This window comes from Gymnodraco acuticeps, unplaced genomic scaffold (genome assembly GCF_902827175.1).
Source record: "Gymnodraco acuticeps unplaced genomic scaffold, fGymAcu1.1, whole genome shotgun sequence".
Taxonomy (NCBI): Eukaryota; Metazoa; Chordata; class Actinopteri; order Perciformes; family Bathydraconidae; genus Gymnodraco; species Gymnodraco acuticeps.
The window spans coordinates 45,130-61,422 of NW_022991572.1; the positions used below are offsets into that span (position 1 = coordinate 45,130).

Below are 16,293 nucleotides of genomic sequence, written 5' to 3' on the forward strand. Positions count from 1 at the left end.
GGTCGGGAGATTCATGCGATTGGTTGTTGGTCACGAGAAATCGCCAAGCCTCAGACACGCCCAGCTTCAAGATTTGTTGATGCCTGTAGTGTAGACGGGCCCTTAGAGTAAACTTTCCCAGGGAGGCTGAGTAGTGTGATGCCTCTGTAATTGGCACACACCCTCTGATCCCCCTTTTTAAAAAGGGGAACCACCACGCCGGTCTGCCACTCCTTCGGTACTGTTTCCGACTTCCACGCAATGTTGATGAGACAACAGTGTTATATAAATTCAGGTAAAATGCTGAGAAGTACAAGTAGTGCTTTACTGGCTCTAATTATTGTATCTGCAAACCCCAGCCATTTGAACTACAATACAGTTTCCAAGTATTCAACAGAAATTCAGAACATATTAACCATCTTTTATTTATCATCATAAAAAACCAACAACAGTCATTCACTCTTCAGACTCCAGCTTTCATCTGGTTGTTGGGTGGCAGGGCCTTGCCCAGGTGGTTCCCTACGGTCAGTCCAAACTCCTTGGCGGCATGTTTCTCATGGACCTCAGGCTTCAGCTGGTAACCCTTCTCCCCATCAAAGCAGTCCAAGGGAGTGAAAGCAAGTGGGTTTTCTCCCAGGAGGCCTTGCATGCGCGTGCGCCAACCCTCCAGCATGGTACCGCGTGCCTCAGAGGGAACGTGAGAGGGGGCCCAGAAGATCTGCGGAGCCAGAACCTGGAAGCCACAGTAGTGCAGGATGCCATTCTGGAGGAAACCGGGAGATACAATTAGTGATGATGCAGACAATAAATAAGTTTCCTCTGGAACAGCTTTATGATAATCATTGATCCAAATAAAATACCTGCAGTGGCCAAAGAGTGACATTCATGTCTCCATTAATGCCATTTGCACTGAACATGGACTCCTGAGACCCAGTGGTGAAGGAGAGCATGGCCTTCTTGTCCTGTGGAAAAAGACAAGATCTATTGTAAGTAGGGAGAGATAGCGTCACAATAATGCAAGGCAAGTTTATTTATATAGCACCTTTCAACACAAGGCAAATCAAAGTGCTTTACAAAAAATGAAAGACATTAAGAAAATGGCATTTAAAATCAGTCATTAAAAAGAAAAGCTAATAAAATAAACATTAAAAGAAAAAATACATGGATAAAAGTTACAGTGCAGTCTAAGATATGAATAGTTCAATTAAAAGCAGCGACAAAAAGAAAAGTCTTCAGCCTGGATTTAAAAGTAGTCAGAGTTGCAGCGGACCTGCAGGTTTCTGGGAGTTCGTTCCAGATATTTGGAGCATAATAACTGAACGCTGCTTCTCCATGTTTAGTTCTGACTCTGGGGACAGAAAGCTGACCAGTGCCTGAAGACCTGAGAGATATGGATGGTTCATCATTTAGCAGGAGGTCAGAAATGTATTTTGGGCCTAAACCATTCAGTGCTTTATAAACCAGCAGCAGTATTTAGAAATCTATTCTTTGACACACAGGAAGCCAGTGTAAAGACTTCAGAACAGGAGTGATGTGATCCACTTTCTTAGTGTTAGTGAGGACTCGAGCAGCGGCGTTCTGAATCAGCTGCAGCTTTCCAATAGATTTTTTAGTGAGACCTGTGAAGACACCATTGCAGTAGTCCAGTCTACTGAAGATAAAAGCTTGGACAAGTTTTTCCAAATCCTGCTGTGACATTAGTCTTTTAATCCTAGATATATTCTTTAGGTGATAGTAGGCTGATTTAGTAACAGTTTTAATGTGACTGTTGAAACTCAGGTCAGAGTCCATGACTACACCTAGATTTCTGGCTTTATCTGTTGTTTTGAACATTGCAGACTGAAGCTCAGCGCTAACTTTTATACGTTCTGCCTTGGCTCCAAAAACCATTACCTGAGTTTTATCTTTGTTTAATTGGAGAAAGTTCTGACACATCCAGTCATTGATTTGTTCAATGCACTTACTCAGTGTTTGAATTGGAGCATAGTCTCCTGGTGAAATTGTTACGTAAATGTGTGTGTCATCTGCATAGCTATGGTAACTTCTTTTGTTGTTCTTCATTATCTGAGCCAGTGGTAGCATGTAGACGTTAAAAAGAAGAGGCCCCAAGATGGAGCCTTGAGGAACCCCACAATAAGGCAAACCTCTTGATTTGCTTTGTTACCTTGAAGATTCCCTGGCTGTAGCGCTTCTCGTGGGTGAAGGCAAAGCCCAGTGTGAGCACCCGGTCCATCCAGCCCTTCATGATGGCAGGAACAGTGAACCAGTACATGGGGAACTGAGAAGTAGGGCTAAGGTTAGTTCATAACAGAGGCATGGCTTAACAAAACAGAAACATACCAATTCTGGCTCTACCTGAAAAATGACGAGGTCGGCCTCAGTGAGTTTGCGTTGTTCTTCAGTGATATCAGCAGTAAGCTTTCCCGCCTCCCATGCCAGTTTGGTCTCCTCTCCGTAACAGAAGTGATCTGCATTCTTAACTTTTCCTGCAGGGAAAATAAATGTTTGAGAGTCTGAAGACCAGTTTGAAAGCTAACCTATTTATTTTCAGTGAGGTATTTACCAGTGATGTCCTCAGCTGTAGCAGTGGCCTTAAACGTCATGGCATACAGGTCAGATACTTCTACTGCGCAGCCTTTAGCAGTTAAAACTTCCACCGCAACGTCTTTGGCTGCAGAGTTGAAGGAGCCAGAGCTCTGGTGTGCATACACAATCAACACTTTCTTTGACACTAAAAAACAGAAACACATGTATTAGATTCAATCTGAACATGAGCTATACACTCAAGGCCTCAGCAAATACAAGAACACAAAGTTAAAAACATACCCATTTTGAAGCTGGAAATTGTAAATGCTGGATTTTACAATTAGACTGTGTGTTGAAGGAAAGGGTGGCTCATGCTAGAGCAAACTGAAGAAGCTGCTTTTATACTCCACACCACTCAACATACTGCCTTCTGGCTCATTTCTCACAGGTGCTGTCGATCAGCAATCAAGGTCCCTGACCAATCAGATGGCATCTACCAGGACTCATCGATCTAGTATCTACTCTACATGTATTCACTGAATTTCGGCAGCATTTTAAATGGGGAGGAACTTTTCTACCACTACAAGCCAAGTATGTGTATGTGTTTATCCAGCTGCAGATTTAACCTGTTTTTAACACGGTATACACTTACAATAAAACAGTTGCAAAAACATTTTGTCATTCATTTTAATGTTTGCTTTATCCCCATTTTAGCCGACCCAGAAAGAGACACAGCGTAGGTTTTTCGTGTCTCTTATGCATCTTTTAATACAGAGGCCCTGCAGATCTGAAGGATCAGAACGAGGATAATAATAATAATAATAATAATACGTTTTATTTCGAGGCGCCTTTCAGGACACCCAAGGTCGCCTGACAGTGCATTTAAAAGTTAAAACACCTAAAACAAAAACGGAACACAATTTAATCGAACCGACAAGGCAATACAGCAGCATAAAAGCATCAAACAGGCAAGACAAGAGTGTGGAGTGACGGAGTGAGAGGAGGATCTGTAGGCCAGTTTAAACAGGTGCATTAACCAGGATTTCAGTGCTGGATTGTGAAAGGGATGGGCGGAGTCTGGAAATGTTGCGGATATGGAAGAAGGCAGTCCGGGTGATGTTTTTTATGTGGGGTGCAAACGAAAGGGTGCTGTCCAGGATGACGCCAAGGCTTTTGACTTGGCTGGTGAAGGATACAGGGAAGCCGTCGATCATGATGCTTGGGGGTGGGGTGGTTAGGATTTTTGAGAGGGTGTTTTTTTGAGCCGATGAGCAGGGCCTCAGTTTTACTACCATTTAGCTTCAGGAAGTTCCTGCTCATCCAGCTCCTGATATCCTGGAGGCAGGTGGTGAGGGAGGTGGGCAGGAGGGCGGTGTTGGGTTTGGTTGAGATATAGACTTGCGTGTCGTCAGCATAGCAGTGAAAGTGGATGCCATGGTGACGGAGGATTGTGCCTAGTGGGAGGAGGTAAATGATGAATAGGAGTGGACCCAATACTGACCCCTGGGGGACACCCAGTGAAACAGGAGAACACCCTGACCTGTGGTTCCCCAGCTGGACAAACTGTTGTCTGTTGGTAAGGTAGGAGGAGAACCAGGAGAGTGCAACACCAGTGATCCCAATGTCAGCCAAGCGTTCCAGGAGTAGTGGGTGGGAGATTGTGTCGAAGGCAGCGGCGAGGTCGAGGAGGATGAGGATGGTGAGCAGTCCAGAGTCAGCTGCACGGAGGAGGTCGTTGGTGATTTTAACCAGAGCTGTTTCGGTACTGTGCATTGAGCGGAAACCAGATTGGAAGGGTTCATGAGGTTGTTTGAGTCGAGGTGGGACTGGAGTTGAGCGGCAACCACCCTTTCAAGGGTTTTTTTAATGAAGGGAAGGTTGGAGATGGGCCTGTAGTGGTTACGGTCAGCTGGGTCAGCATTGGGTTTTTTGAGGGTGGGTGTGATTGCAGCCATTTTGAGGGTGGGGGGTACAGTTCCAGAAATGAGGGAGGAGTTAATTATTTTTGTGATCATGGGGGAAATGGACAGCAGACAGGCTTTGATGAGGGTAGTGGGGAGGGGATCAAGCTGGCAGGTGGTGCATTTGGCTTTGCAGATGAGCTTGGAGATGGTGGCTTCTGATGCTGGAGTGAAGTTGGAGAGGGTGCTGGTGGGTGGTTGGACCGTGGTGGCCATTCAGAGTGGGTCCGTTGAGGGGGCGCCTGATGAGGCCAGCTGTAGGTGGATGTTGCTTACTTTGGAGCTGAAAAATTGCACAAAGTCAGTGCAGTGTTCAGGGGAGATATTAGGAGAGAGGGTTCTGAGGGGCTGAAGTAGGTGGCTCATAGGATACTATTCTAGAGCTGGGACGACAATGTGCAGAGCTACAAAAGGCATTCTACAAATATGCCTATTTTGAAAGTTATAGCACCTAAGATCAAAGCATAATAGTTTGGTGATGGGAGGATTAGATCAAAATGACAGGTTTGACAGAATTTAAGTGTTTTAAATATAGGGTTACAGATTATTTGTGTCAAGTCTCCTGACCACAGAAGTTAACTTGAGAAACTTCAGTGAATAGTGAACTTGGCTCCAAGTTTAGCAATCAGTGAAATCTTTCCCAACAGGAGTTTGATGGACGTCGTGTCGCAATACTTAACATTGGTAAGCCTAAAGAAAATTGTATACAACCGGTTGCCATAACGACATATTGTGTGCATTGCCATTAAAGCTGAATGAGTCAAATGACTGTTATATAAATACAAGTGCTTTACTTGATTTATTGGCTCTAATTATTGTATAAGCAAACCCCAGCCATTTTAATGACAATACAGTTTCCAAATATTCAGAACATATTAACCATCTTTTATTTATCATCATAAAAAACCAACAACAGTCATTCACTCTTCAGACTCCAGCTTTCATCTGGTTGTTGGGTGGCAGGGCCTTGCCCAGGTGGATCCCCACGGTCAGTCCAAACTCCTTGGCGGCATGTTTCTCATGGACCTCAGGCTTCAGCTGGTAACCCTTCTCCCCATCAAAGCAGTCCAAGGGAGTGAAAGCAAGTGGGTTTTCTCCCAGGAGGCCTTGCATGCGCGTGCGACAGCCCTCCAGCATGGTACCGCGTGCCTCAGAGGGAACGTGAGACGGGGCCCAGAAGATCTGAGGAGCCAGAACCTGGAAGCCACAGTAGTGCAGGATGCCATTCTGGAGGAAAAGGAAGGGTAACAAAAGTAATAATGGGTGTTGATGCAGACAATAAATAAGTTTCCTCTGGAACAGCTTTATGATAATCATTCGTCCCAAATAAAATACCTGCAGTGGCCAAAGAGTGACATTCATGTCTCCATTGATGCCATTTGCACTGAACATGGACTCCTGAGACCCAGTGGTGAAGGAGAGCATGGCCTTCTTGTCCTGTGGAAAAAGACAATATCTACTGTAAGTAGGGAGAGATAGCGTCACAATAAGGCAAACCTCTTGATTTGCTTTGTTACCTTGAAGATTCCCTGGCTGTAGCGCTTCTCGTGGGTGAAGGCAAAGCCCAGTGTGAGCACCCGGTCCATCCAGCCCTTCATGATGGCAGGAACAGTGAACCAGTACATGGGGAACTGAGAAGTAGGGCTTAAGGTTAGTTCATAACAAGAGGCATGGCTTAACAAAACAGAAACATACCAATTCTGGCTCTACCTGAAAAATGACGAGGTCTGCCTCAGTGAGTTTGCGTTGTTCTTCAGAGATATCAGCAGTAAGCTTTCCCGCCTCCCATGCCAGTTTGGTCTCCTCTCCGTAACAGAAGTGATCTGCATTCTTAACTTTTCCTGCAGGGAAAATAAATGTTTGCGAGTCTGAAGTTCAATTTGAAAGCTAAACTAGTTATTTTCAGTGAGGTATTTACCAGTGATGTCCTCAGCTGTAGCAGTGGCCTTAAACGTCATGGCATACAAGTCAGATACTTCTACTGCGCAGCCCTTAGCAGTTAAAACTTCCACCGCAGCGTCTTTGGCTGCAGAGTTGAAGGAGCCAGAGCTCTGGTGTGCATACACAATCAACACTTTCTTTGACACTAAAACAAGAAATACATGATTCTAATGAGAACACATCAGAACAGAAACACATGTATTAGATTCAATCTGAACATGAGCTATACACTCAAGCCCTCAGCAAATACAAGAACACAAAGTTAAAAACATACCCATTTTGAAGCAGGAAATTGTAAATGCTGGATTTTACAATTAGACTGTGTGTTGAAGGAAAGGGTGGCTCATGCTAGAGCAAACTGAAGATGCTGCTTTTATACTCCACACCACTCAACATACTGCCTTCTGGCTCATTTCTCACAGGTGCTGTCAATCAGCAATCAAGGTCCCTGACCAATCAGATGGCATCTACTAGGACTCATCGATCTAGTATCTACTCTACATGTATTCACTGAATTTCGGCAGCATTTTAAATGGGGAGGAACTTTTCTACCATTCCAAGCCAAGCATGTGTATGTGTTTATCCAGCTGCAGATTTAACCTGTTTTTAACACGGTATACACTTACAATAAAACAGTTGCAAAAACATTTTGTCATTCATTTTAATGTTTGCTTTATCCCCATTTTAGCCGACCCAGAAAGAGACACAGCGTACGTTTATCGTGTCTCTTATGCATCTTTTAATACAGAGGCCCTGCAGATCTGAAGGATCAGAACGAGGATACTATTCTAGAGCTGGGACGACAATGTGCAGAGCTACAAAAGGCATTCTACAAATATGCATATTTTGAAAGTTATAGGCACCTAAGATCAAATCATAATAGTTTGGTGATGGGAGGATTAGATCAAAATGACAGGGTTGACAGAATTTAAGTGTTACAGATTATTTGTGTCAAGTCTCCTGACCACAGAAGTTAACTTGAGAAACTTCAGTGAATAGTCAACTTGGCTCCAAGTTTAGCAATCAGTGAAATCTTTCCCAACAGGAGTTTGATGGACGTCGTGTCGCAATACTTAACATTGGTAAACCTAAAGAAAATTGTATACAACCGGTTGCCATAACGACATATTGTGTGCATTGCCATTAAAGCTGAATGAGTCAAATGACTGTTATATAAATACAAGTGCTTTACTTGATTTATTGGCTCTAATTATTGTATATGCAAACCCCAGCCATTTGAACTACAACACAGTTTCCAAGTATTCAACAGAAATTCAGAACATATTAACCATCTTCTATTTATCATCATAAAAAACCAACAACAGTCATTCCCTCTTCAGACTCCAGCTTTCATCTGGTTGTTGGGTGGCAGGGCCTTGCCCAGGTGGATCCCTACGGTCAGTCCAAACTCCTTGGCGGCATGTTTCTCATGGACCTCAGGCTTCAGTTGGTAACCCTTCTCCCCATCAAAGCAGTCCAAGGGAGTGAAAGCAAGTGGGTTTTCTCCCAGGAGGCCTTGCATGCGCGTGCGCCAGCCCTCCAGCATGGTACCGCGTGCCTCAGAGGGAACGTGAGACGGGGCCCAGAAGATCTGAGGAGCCAGAACCTGGAAGCCACAGTAGTGCAGGATGCCATTCTGGAGGAAACAGGGAGATACAATTAGTGATGATGCAGACAATAAATAAGTTTCCTCTGGAACAGCTTTATGATAATCATTGATCCAAATAAAATACCTGCAGTGGCCAAAGAGTGACATTCATGTCTCCATTAATGCCATTTGCACTGAACATGGACTCCTGAGACCCAGTGGTGAAGGAGAGCATGGCCTTCTTGTCCTGTGGAAAAAGACAAGATCTACTGTAAGTAGGGAGAGCTAGAGTCACAATAAGGCAAACCTCTTGATTTGCTTTGTTACCTGGAAGATTCCCTGGCTGTAGCGCTTCTCGTGGGTGAAGGCAAAGCCCAGTGTGAGCACCCGGTCCATCCAGCCCTTCATGATGGCAGGAACAGTGAACCAGTACATGGGGAACTGAGAAGTAGTTCTTAAGGTTAGTTCATAACAGAGGCATGGCTTAACAAAACAGAAACATACCAATTCTGGCTCTACCTGAAAAATGACGAGGTCGGCCTCAGTGAGTTTGCGTTGTTCTTCAGTGATATCAACAGTAAGCTTTCCCGCCTCCCATGCCAGTTTGCTCTCCTCTCCGTAACAGAAGTGATCTGCATTCTTAACTTTTCCTGCAGGGAAAATAAATGTTTGAGAGTCTGAAGTTCAATTTGAAAGCTAAACTATTTATTTTCAGTGAGGTATTTACCAGTGATGTCCTCAGCTGTAGCAGTGGCCTTAAACGTCATGGCATACAAGTCAGATACTTCTACTGCGCAGCCCTTAGCAGTTAAAACTTCCACCGCAGCGTCTTTGGCTGCAGAGTTGAAGGAGCCAGAGCTCTGGTGTGCATACACAATCAACACTTTCTTTGACACTAAAACAAGAAATACATGATTCCAATGAGAACACATCAGAACAGAAACACATGTATTAGATTCAATCTGAACATGAGCTATACAATCAAGGCCTCAGTAAATACAAGAACACAAAGTTAAAAACATACCCATTTTGAAGCAGGAAATTGTAAATGCTGGATTTTACAATTAGACTGTGTGTTGAAGGAAAGGGTGGATCATGCTAGAGCAAACTGAAGAAGCTGCTTTTATACTCCACACCACTCAACATACTGCCTTCTGGCTCATTTCTCACAGGTGCTGTCAATCAGCAATCAAGGTCACTGACCGATCAGATGGCAACTACCAGGACTCATCAATCTAGTATCTACTCTACATGTATTCACTGAATTTCAGCAGCATTTTAAATGGGGAGGAACTTTTTTACCATTCCAAGCCAAGTATGTGTATGTGTTTGTCCAGCTGCAGATTTAACCTGTTTTTAACACGGTATACACTTACAATAAAACAGTTGCAAAAACATTTTGTCAGGAGGAGCGGCTCAACTCCGAGTCCCTCCCGGATGACCAAACTTCTCACCTTATCCCTAAAGGCCCTGTCACACTGTCCCGAAATTGACACCCGATGGACACACGAATATGGAATTGTGAATTTCGCACGAAGATGGCCCCAAACCACATACGAAGGCAACATTTACATTACAGTTAAGACATACAACTGCAATGAAAGTACCAAAATCAATTGTGTTACAGTACTATGATACTGTACTGATATCTTCAGACTTTGTTCTTTACTTTATCCGTCGATATATGTAGAAAATATTACGTTTTCTCCGTAATGTTGTTTCCATAACAACAACAACTTCCTGTCAACTGTCCTTCAAAATAATATATTATATCCTTTTTAGTTTCACAGAACACAAATTGGGTTATTTACATAATATATTTACATGATTTTGTTATGCAATAAAAAACCCGATGGACACACGATAAAGGAAATGTTCAAATTCGGCTGTGATCGTAGCAACATCGGGCCATTCGTGAGGGCATCTTAAGCCATCGTATGACCGCCGGTGGAGTTTCTCAGGCTCCGGCAGCAACTTCGTGAGCGGTGGCAAAATCTTTGGCATGCCAAAAAATTGCCGAAGGACCTTGAGAAGGTTCATTTTCGTGTTGAATTCGTGTGTCAATTGTGCCCTTCGTAAGGCCATCGTGAGGGCATCTTGTTATCATCGGTGCCATCGGGCATTCGCCCCGATCAGAGTGAGGGCGAATGCCCGATGGCACCGATGATAACACGAAGATGACACGATTTGACAAGATGCCCTCACGATGCCTTACGAAGTTACCGCTCACGAAGTTGCTGCCGGAGCCTGAGAAACTCCACCGGCGGTCATTCGATGGCTTAAGATGCCCTCACGAATGGCCCGATGTTGCTACGATCACAGCCGAATTTGAACATTTCCTTTATCGTGTGTCCATCGGGTGTCAATTTCGGGACAGTGTGACAGGGCCTTAAGGGAGACACCAGCCACCCTGCGGAGAAAACCCATCTCGGCTGCTTTTATCAGCGATCTCGTTCTTTCGGTCATGACCCATCCTTCATGACCATAGGTGAGGGTAGGAACGAAAATGGCCCGGTAGACAGAGAGCTTTGCCTTCTGGCTCAGCTCCCTTTTCGTCACAACGGTGCGGTAAAGCGACTGCAGTACCGTTCCCGCGATTCTCCGTTCCATCTCATGCTCCATTGTTCCCTCACTCGAGAACAAGACCCCGAGATACTTGAACTCCTTCACTTGGGGTAAGGACTCATTCCCTACTTGGAGTGGACAGTCCATCGGTTTCCTGCTGAGAACCATGGCCTCAGATTTGGAGGTGCTGATCCTCATCCCAGCCGCTTCACACTCTGTTGCGAACCGATCCAGTGAGTGCTGAAGGTCGCAGACCGATGAAGCCATTAGAACCACATCATCTGCAAAAAGCAGTGGTGCAATCCTTAGTCCACCGAACTGCAGACCCCCTCCCCCATGACTACGCCTCGAAATCCGATCCATGTATATTACAAACAGGATTGGTGACAAAGCGCAGCCCTGGCGGAGGCCAACCCTCACCGGAAATGGGTCCGACTTAGTGCCGAGGACCCGGACACAGCTCTCGCTTTGGAAGTCCAGAGACTGGATGGCCCTGAGTAGAGACCCCCTCACCCCATACTCCCGCAGCACCTCCCACAGTAACTCGGTCATACGCCTTCTCCAAGTCTACAAAACAAATGTAGACCGGATAAGCGTACTCCCAAGCCCCCCCAGGATCCTTGCGAGAGTAAAAAGCTGATCCGTCGTTCCTCGACCAGGACGGAATCCGCATTGTTCCTCCTCTATCTGAGGTTCGACAATCGGCCTGACCCTCCTTTCGAGTACCTTACGGCCCGTCTACACTACATGCATCGAAAAATGCTTTCAACGCTTCGCCCATTCATTTGAGTGGGATGACGTAGAAGAGTTTGAATCTTCGCCGAACTGCATTGTGGGGAGCGGAGTATGGCTTTGTGAGCATCGTGAGCATCAAAAGTTGAGCAATGTTCAACTTTTGATGCTCCCGAAGCTGGCATCAGCCAATCAAAACCCGTTTATGCAAATCCCGCCAGTACAAGCGCTAACCAATCAAACCGCGTGCAAGCTGGGAGAGCCAGACCGCAGTTCATTTCCTCATATTCCAAACGAGAAATTACGGTAGCAAATCACCCGGTTCTTTACGACCAGAACTATTTACCGTGATACAAATCGGAGGAAGCAGGCATGGAGGGAGGTGGCAGAGACAGTGGATGAAACTGGTGGGTTTTCGCCTGTTTGGGGATTTTATATCCAGTTTACTTCATTTTAACATTGCTATTGCTTTGTATGTCGGGGGCGGGAGATTCATGTGATTGGTCGCGAGAAATCATCAAGCCTCAGACATGCCCAGCTTCAAGATTTGTTGATGCCTGTAGTGTAGACGGGCCGTTAGAGTAAACTTTCCCGGGGAGGCTGAGTAGTGTGATGCCTCTGTAATTGGCACACACCCTCTGATCCCCCTTTTTAAAAAGGGGAACCACCACGCCGGTCTGCCACTCCTTCGGTACTGTTTCCGACTTCCACGCAATGTTGATGAGACAACAGTGTTATATAAATTCAAGTAAAATGCTGAGAAGTACAAATGCTTTACTGGCTCTAATTATTGTATCTGCAAACCCCAGCCATTTGAACTACAACACAGTTTCCAAGTATTCAACAGAAATTCAGAACATATTAACCATCTTTTATTTATTTATCATAAAAAACCAACAACAGTCATTCATTCTTCAGACTCCAGCTTTCATCTGGTTGTTGGGTGGCAGGGCCTTGCCCAGGTGGATCCCTACGGTCAGTCCAAACTCCTTGCCGGCATGTTTCTCATGGACCTCAGGCTTTAGCTGGTAACCCTTCTCCCCATCAAAGCAATCCAAGGGAGTGAAAGCAAGTGGGTTTTCTCCCAGGAGGCCTTGCATGCGTGTGCGCCAGCCCTCCAGCATGATACCGCGTGCCTCAGAGGGAACGTGAGAGGGGGCCCAGAAGATCTGAGGAGCCAGAACCTGGAAGCCACAGTAGTGCAGGATGCCATTCTGGAGGAAACAGGGAGATACAATTAGTGATGATGCAGACAATAAATAAGTTTCCTCTGGAACAGCTTTATGATAATCATTGATCCAAATAAAATACCTGCAGTGGCCAAAGAGTGACATTCATGTCTCCATTAATGCCATTTGCACTGAACATGGACTCCTGAGACCCAGTGGTGAAGGAGAGCATGGCCTTCTTGTCCTGTGGAAAAAGACAAGATCTACTGTAAGTAGGGAGAGATAGCGTCACAATAATGCAAGGCAAGTTTATTTATATAGCACCTTTCAACACAAGGCAATTCAAAGTGCTTTACAAAAAATGAAAGACATTAAGAAAATGGCATTTAAAATCAGTCATTAAAAAGAAAAGCTAATAAAATAAACATTAAAAGAAAAAATACATGGATAAAAGTTACAGTGCAGTTTAAGATATGAATAGTTCAATTAAAAGCAGCGACAAAAAGAAAAGTCTTCAGCCTGGATTTAAAAGTAGTCAGAGTTGCAGCGGACCTGCAGGTTTCTGGGAGTTTGTTCCAGATGTTTGGAGCATAATAACTGAACGCTGCTTCTCCATGTTTAGTTCTGACTCTGGGGACAGAAAGCTGACCAGTCCCTGAAGACCTGAGAGATCTGGATGGTTCATCATTTAGCAGGAGGTCAGAAATGTATTTTGGGCCTAAACCATTCAGTGCTTTATAAACCAGCAGCAGTATTTTTGAAATCTATTCTTTGACACACAGGAAGCCAGTGTAAAGACTTCAGAACAGGAGTGATCCACTTTCTTAGTGTTAGTGAGGACTCGAGCAGCGGCGTTCTGAATCAGCTGCAGCTTTCCAATAGATTTTTTAGTGAGACCAGTAAAGACACCATTACAGTAGTCCAGTCTACTGAAGATAAAAGCTTGGACAAGTTTTTCCAAATCCTGCTGTGACATTAGTCTTTTAATCCTAGATATATTCTTTAGGTGATAGTAGGCTGATTTAGGAACTGTTTTAATGTGACTGTTGAAACTCAGGTCAGAGTCCATGACTACACCTAGATTTCTGGCTTTATCTGTTGTTTTGAACATTGCAGACTGAAGCTCAGCGCTAACTTTTATACGTTCTGCCTTGGCTCCGAAAACCATTACCTCAGTTTTATCTTTGTTTAAATGGAGAAAGTTCTGACACATCCAGTCATTGATTTGTTCAATGCACTTACTCAGTGTTTGAATTGGAGCATAGTCTCCTGGTGACATTGTTACGTAAATGTGTGTCATCCGCATAGCTATGGTAACTTATTTTGTTGTTCTTCATTATCTGAGCCAGTGGTAGCATATAGACGTTAAAGAGAAGAGGCCCCAAGATGGAGCCTTGAGGTACCCCACAATAAGGCAAACCTCTTGATTTGCTTTGTTACCTTGAAGATTCCCTGGCTGTAGCGCTTCTCGTGGGTGAAGGCAAAGCCCAGTGTGAGCACCCGGTCCATCCAGCCCTTCATGATGGCAGGAACAGTGAACCAGTACATGGGGAACTGAGAAGTAGGGCTTAAGGTTAGTTCATAACAGAGGCATGGCTTAAAAGAATAACACATTTTCACTCTGGCTCTACCTGAAAAATGACGAGGTCGGCCTCAGTGAGTTTGCGTTGTTCTTCAGAGATATCAGCAGTAAGCTTTCCCGCCTCCCATGCCAGTTTGGTTTCCTCTCCGTAACAGAAGTGATCTGCATTCTTAACTTTTCCTGCAGGGAAAATAAATGTTTGCGAATCTGAAGATCAATTTGAAAGCTAAACTATTTATTTTCAGTGAGGTATTTACCAGTGATGTCCTCAGCTGTAGCAGTGGCCTTAAACGTCATGGCATACAGGTCAGATACTTCTACTGCGCAGCCCTTAGCAGTTAAAACTTCCACCGCAGCGTCTTTGGCTGCAGAGTTGAAGGAGCCAGAGCTCTGGTGTGCATACACAATCAACACTTTCTTTGACACTAAAACAAGAAATACATGATTCCAATGAGAACACACCAGAACAGAAACACATGTATTAGATTCAATCTGAACATGAGCTATACACTCAAGCCCTCAGCAAATACAAGAACACAAAATTAAAAACAAACCCATTTTGAAGCAGGAAATTGTAAATGCTGGATTTTACAATTAGACTGTGTGTTGAAGGAAAGGGTGGCTCATGCTAGAGCAAACTGAAGAAGCTGCTTTTATACTCCACACCACTCAACATACTGCCTTCTGGCTCATTTCTCACAGGTGCTGTCAATCAGCAATCAAGGTCACTGACCAATCAGATGGCAACTACCAGGACTCATCAATCTAGTATCTACTCTACATGTATTCACTGAATTTCGGCAGCATTTTAAATGTGGAGGAACTTTTCTACAAGCCAAGCCAAGTATGTGTATGTGTTTATCCAGCTGCAGATTTAACCTGTTTTTAACACGGTATACACTTACAATAGAACAGTTGCAAAAACATTTTGTCATTCATTTTAAATGTTTGCTTTATCCCCATTTTAGCCGACCCAGAAAGAGACACAGCGTAGGTTTTTCGTGTCTCTTAAGCATCTTTTAATACAGAGGCCCTGCAGATCTGAAGGATCAGAACGAGGATACTATTCTAGAGCTGGGACGACAATGTGCAGAGCTACAAAAGGCATTCTACAAATATGCCTATTTTGAAAGTTATAGCACCTAAGATCAAAGCATAATAGTTTGGTGATGGAAAGATTAGATCAAAATGACAGGGTTGACAGAATGTAAGTGTTTGAAATGAAGGGTTACAGATTATTTGTGTCAAGTCTCCTGACCACAGAAGTTAACTTGAGAAACTTCAGTGAATAGTCAACTTGGCTCTAAGTTTAACAATCAGTGAAATCTTTCCCAACAGGAGTTTGATGGACGTCGTGTCACAATACTTAACATTGGTAAGCCTAAACAAAATTGTATACAACCGGTTGCCATAGCAACATTGTGTGCATTGCCATTAAAGCTGAATGAGTCAGACAACATCCATACATCCATCTCCTCCCGCTTATCCGTGGTCGGTCTCGGAGGTAGCAGTTCCAGCAGAGAGCCCCAAACTTTCTTTTCCCTGGCGACATCAACCAGCTCTGACTGGGGGATCCCAAGGTGCTCCCAGGCCAGCGAAGAGATATAATCCCTCCACCTGGTCCTAGGTCTACCCCTTGGTCTCTTCTCAGCTGGACGTGCCTGGAACACCTTCCTAGGGAGGCGCCCAGGTGGCATCCTAACTAGGTGCCCGAACCACCTGAACTGGCTCCTTTCGACGTGAAGGAGGAGCGGCTCAACTCCGAGTCCCTCCCGGATGACCGAACTTCTCACCTTATCCCTAAGGGAGACACCAGCCACCCTGCGGAGAAAACCCATCTCGGCCGCTTGTATCCGCGATCTCGTTCTTTCGGTCATGAGCCATCCTTCATGACCTTAGGTGAGGGTAGGAACGAAAATGGCCCGGTAGACAGAGAGCTTTGCCTTCTGGCTCACATCCCTTTTCGTCACAACGGTGCGGTAAAGTGACTGCAGTACCGCTCCCGCTGCTCAGATTCTCCGGCCCATCTCAAGCTCCATTGTTCCCTCACTCGAGAACAAGACCCCGAGATACTTGAACTCCTTCACTTGGGGTAAGGACTCATTCCCTACTTGGAGTGGACAGTCCATCGGTTTTCTGCTGAGAACCCTGGCCTCAGATTTGGAGGTGCTGATCCTCATCCCAGCCGCTTCACACTCTGTTGCGAACCGATCCAGTGAGTGCTGAAGGTCGCAGACCGATGAAGCCATT

General features: G+C 44.8%; 4 protein-coding genes across 5 annotated transcripts; all 4 read right to left on the reverse strand.

Annotated features, from left to right (window-relative positions):
* Window positions 1–379: 379 nt before the first annotated feature.
* On the reverse strand, window positions 380–2,909 carry LOC117533606 (ribosyldihydronicotinamide dehydrogenase [quinone]-like). The gene is made up of 6 exons (XM_034197455.1): window positions 2,806–2,909; window positions 2,543–2,710; window positions 2,335–2,465; window positions 2,144–2,257; window positions 840–941; window positions 380–742 (listed from the first exon to the last, which is right to left on the reverse strand). Exons 1-6 carry the CDS (start codon window positions 2,807–2,809, stop codon window positions 443–445), a joined length of 819 nt encoding a protein of 272 aa, XP_034053346.1. The 5' UTR covers window positions 2,810–2,909; the 3' UTR covers window positions 380–442.
* Window positions 2,910–5,330: 2,421 nt separating this feature from the next.
* LOC117533604 (NAD(P)H dehydrogenase [quinone] 1-like) lies at window positions 5,331–6,801 on the reverse strand. Its single transcript, XM_034197452.1, has 6 exons — window positions 6,682–6,801; window positions 6,385–6,552; window positions 6,177–6,307; window positions 5,984–6,097; window positions 5,802–5,903; window positions 5,331–5,693 (listed from the first exon to the last, which is right to left on the reverse strand). Exons 1-6 carry the CDS (start codon window positions 6,683–6,685, stop codon window positions 5,394–5,396), a joined length of 819 nt encoding a protein of 272 aa, XP_034053343.1. The 5' UTR covers window positions 6,686–6,801; the 3' UTR covers window positions 5,331–5,393.
* A 771-nt stretch (window positions 6,802–7,572) lies between these two features.
* On the reverse strand, window positions 7,573–9,087 carry LOC117533607 (NAD(P)H dehydrogenase [quinone] 1-like). 2 transcript variants are annotated; one of them, XM_034197458.1, is made up of 6 exons: window positions 9,020–9,087; window positions 8,723–8,890; window positions 8,515–8,645; window positions 8,323–8,436; window positions 8,141–8,242; window positions 7,573–8,043 (listed from the first exon to the last, which is right to left on the reverse strand). In XM_034197458.1, exons 1-6 carry the CDS (start codon window positions 9,021–9,023, stop codon window positions 7,744–7,746), a joined length of 819 nt encoding a protein of 272 aa, XP_034053349.1. In that variant the 5' UTR covers window positions 9,024–9,087; the 3' UTR covers window positions 7,573–7,743. The 2 variants fall into 2 exon arrangements, with proteins under 2 accessions (XP_034053349.1, XP_034053347.1); XM_034197456.1 differs by having other exon boundaries at window positions 8,323–8,645.
* A 3,055-nt stretch (window positions 9,088–12,142) lies between these two features.
* On the reverse strand, window positions 12,143–14,707 carry LOC117533612 (ribosyldihydronicotinamide dehydrogenase [quinone]-like). The gene is made up of 6 exons (XM_034197462.1): window positions 14,598–14,707; window positions 14,301–14,468; window positions 14,093–14,223; window positions 13,902–14,015; window positions 12,604–12,705; window positions 12,143–12,506 (listed from the first exon to the last, which is right to left on the reverse strand). Exons 1-6 carry the CDS (start codon window positions 14,599–14,601, stop codon window positions 12,207–12,209), a joined length of 819 nt encoding a protein of 272 aa, XP_034053353.1. The 5' UTR covers window positions 14,602–14,707; the 3' UTR covers window positions 12,143–12,206.
* Window positions 14,708–16,293: the final 1,586 nt, after the last annotated feature.

What these genes read in the sequence shown, in the direction of transcription:
- LOC117533606 (XM_034197455.1), bottom strand. An exon ending in TACAGCTGAGGACATCACTG is followed by an intron (nt 2,466 to 2,542) that starts GTAAATACCTCA and finishes TTTTCCCTGCAG; the next exon opens with GAAAAGTTAAGAATGCAGAT. An exon ending in TCACTCTTTGGCCACTGCAG is followed by an intron (nt 743 to 839) that starts GTATTTTATTTG and finishes GGTTTCCTCCAG; the next exon opens with AATGGCATCCTGCACTACTG.
- LOC117533604 (XM_034197452.1), bottom strand. An exon ending in TACAGCTGAGGACATCACTG is followed by an intron (nt 6,308 to 6,384) that starts GTAAATACCTCA and finishes TTTTCCCTGCAG; the next exon opens with GAAAAGTTAAGAATGCAGAT. An exon ending in ACAGCCAGGGAATCTTCAAG is followed by an intron (nt 5,904 to 5,983) that starts GTAACAAAGCAA and finishes CTTTTTCCACAG; the next exon opens with GACAAGAAGGCCATGCTCTC.
- LOC117533607 (XM_034197456.1), bottom strand. An exon ending in ACAGCCAGGGAATCTTCCAG is followed by an intron (nt 8,243 to 8,322) that starts GTAACAAAGCAA and finishes CTTTTTCCACAG; the next exon opens with GACAAGAAGGCCATGCTCTC. An exon ending in TCACTCTTTGGCCACTGCAG is followed by an intron (nt 8,044 to 8,140) that starts GTATTTTATTTG and finishes TGTTTCCTCCAG; the next exon opens with AATGGCATCCTGCACTACTG.
- LOC117533612 (XM_034197462.1), bottom strand. An exon ending in ACAGCCAGGGAATCTTCAAG is followed by an intron (nt 12,706 to 13,901) that starts GTAACAAAGCAA and finishes CTTTTTCCACAG; the next exon opens with GACAAGAAGGCCATGCTCTC. An exon ending in TCACTCTTTGGCCACTGCAG is followed by an intron (nt 12,507 to 12,603) that starts GTATTTTATTTG and finishes TGTTTCCTCCAG; the next exon opens with AATGGCATCCTGCACTACTG.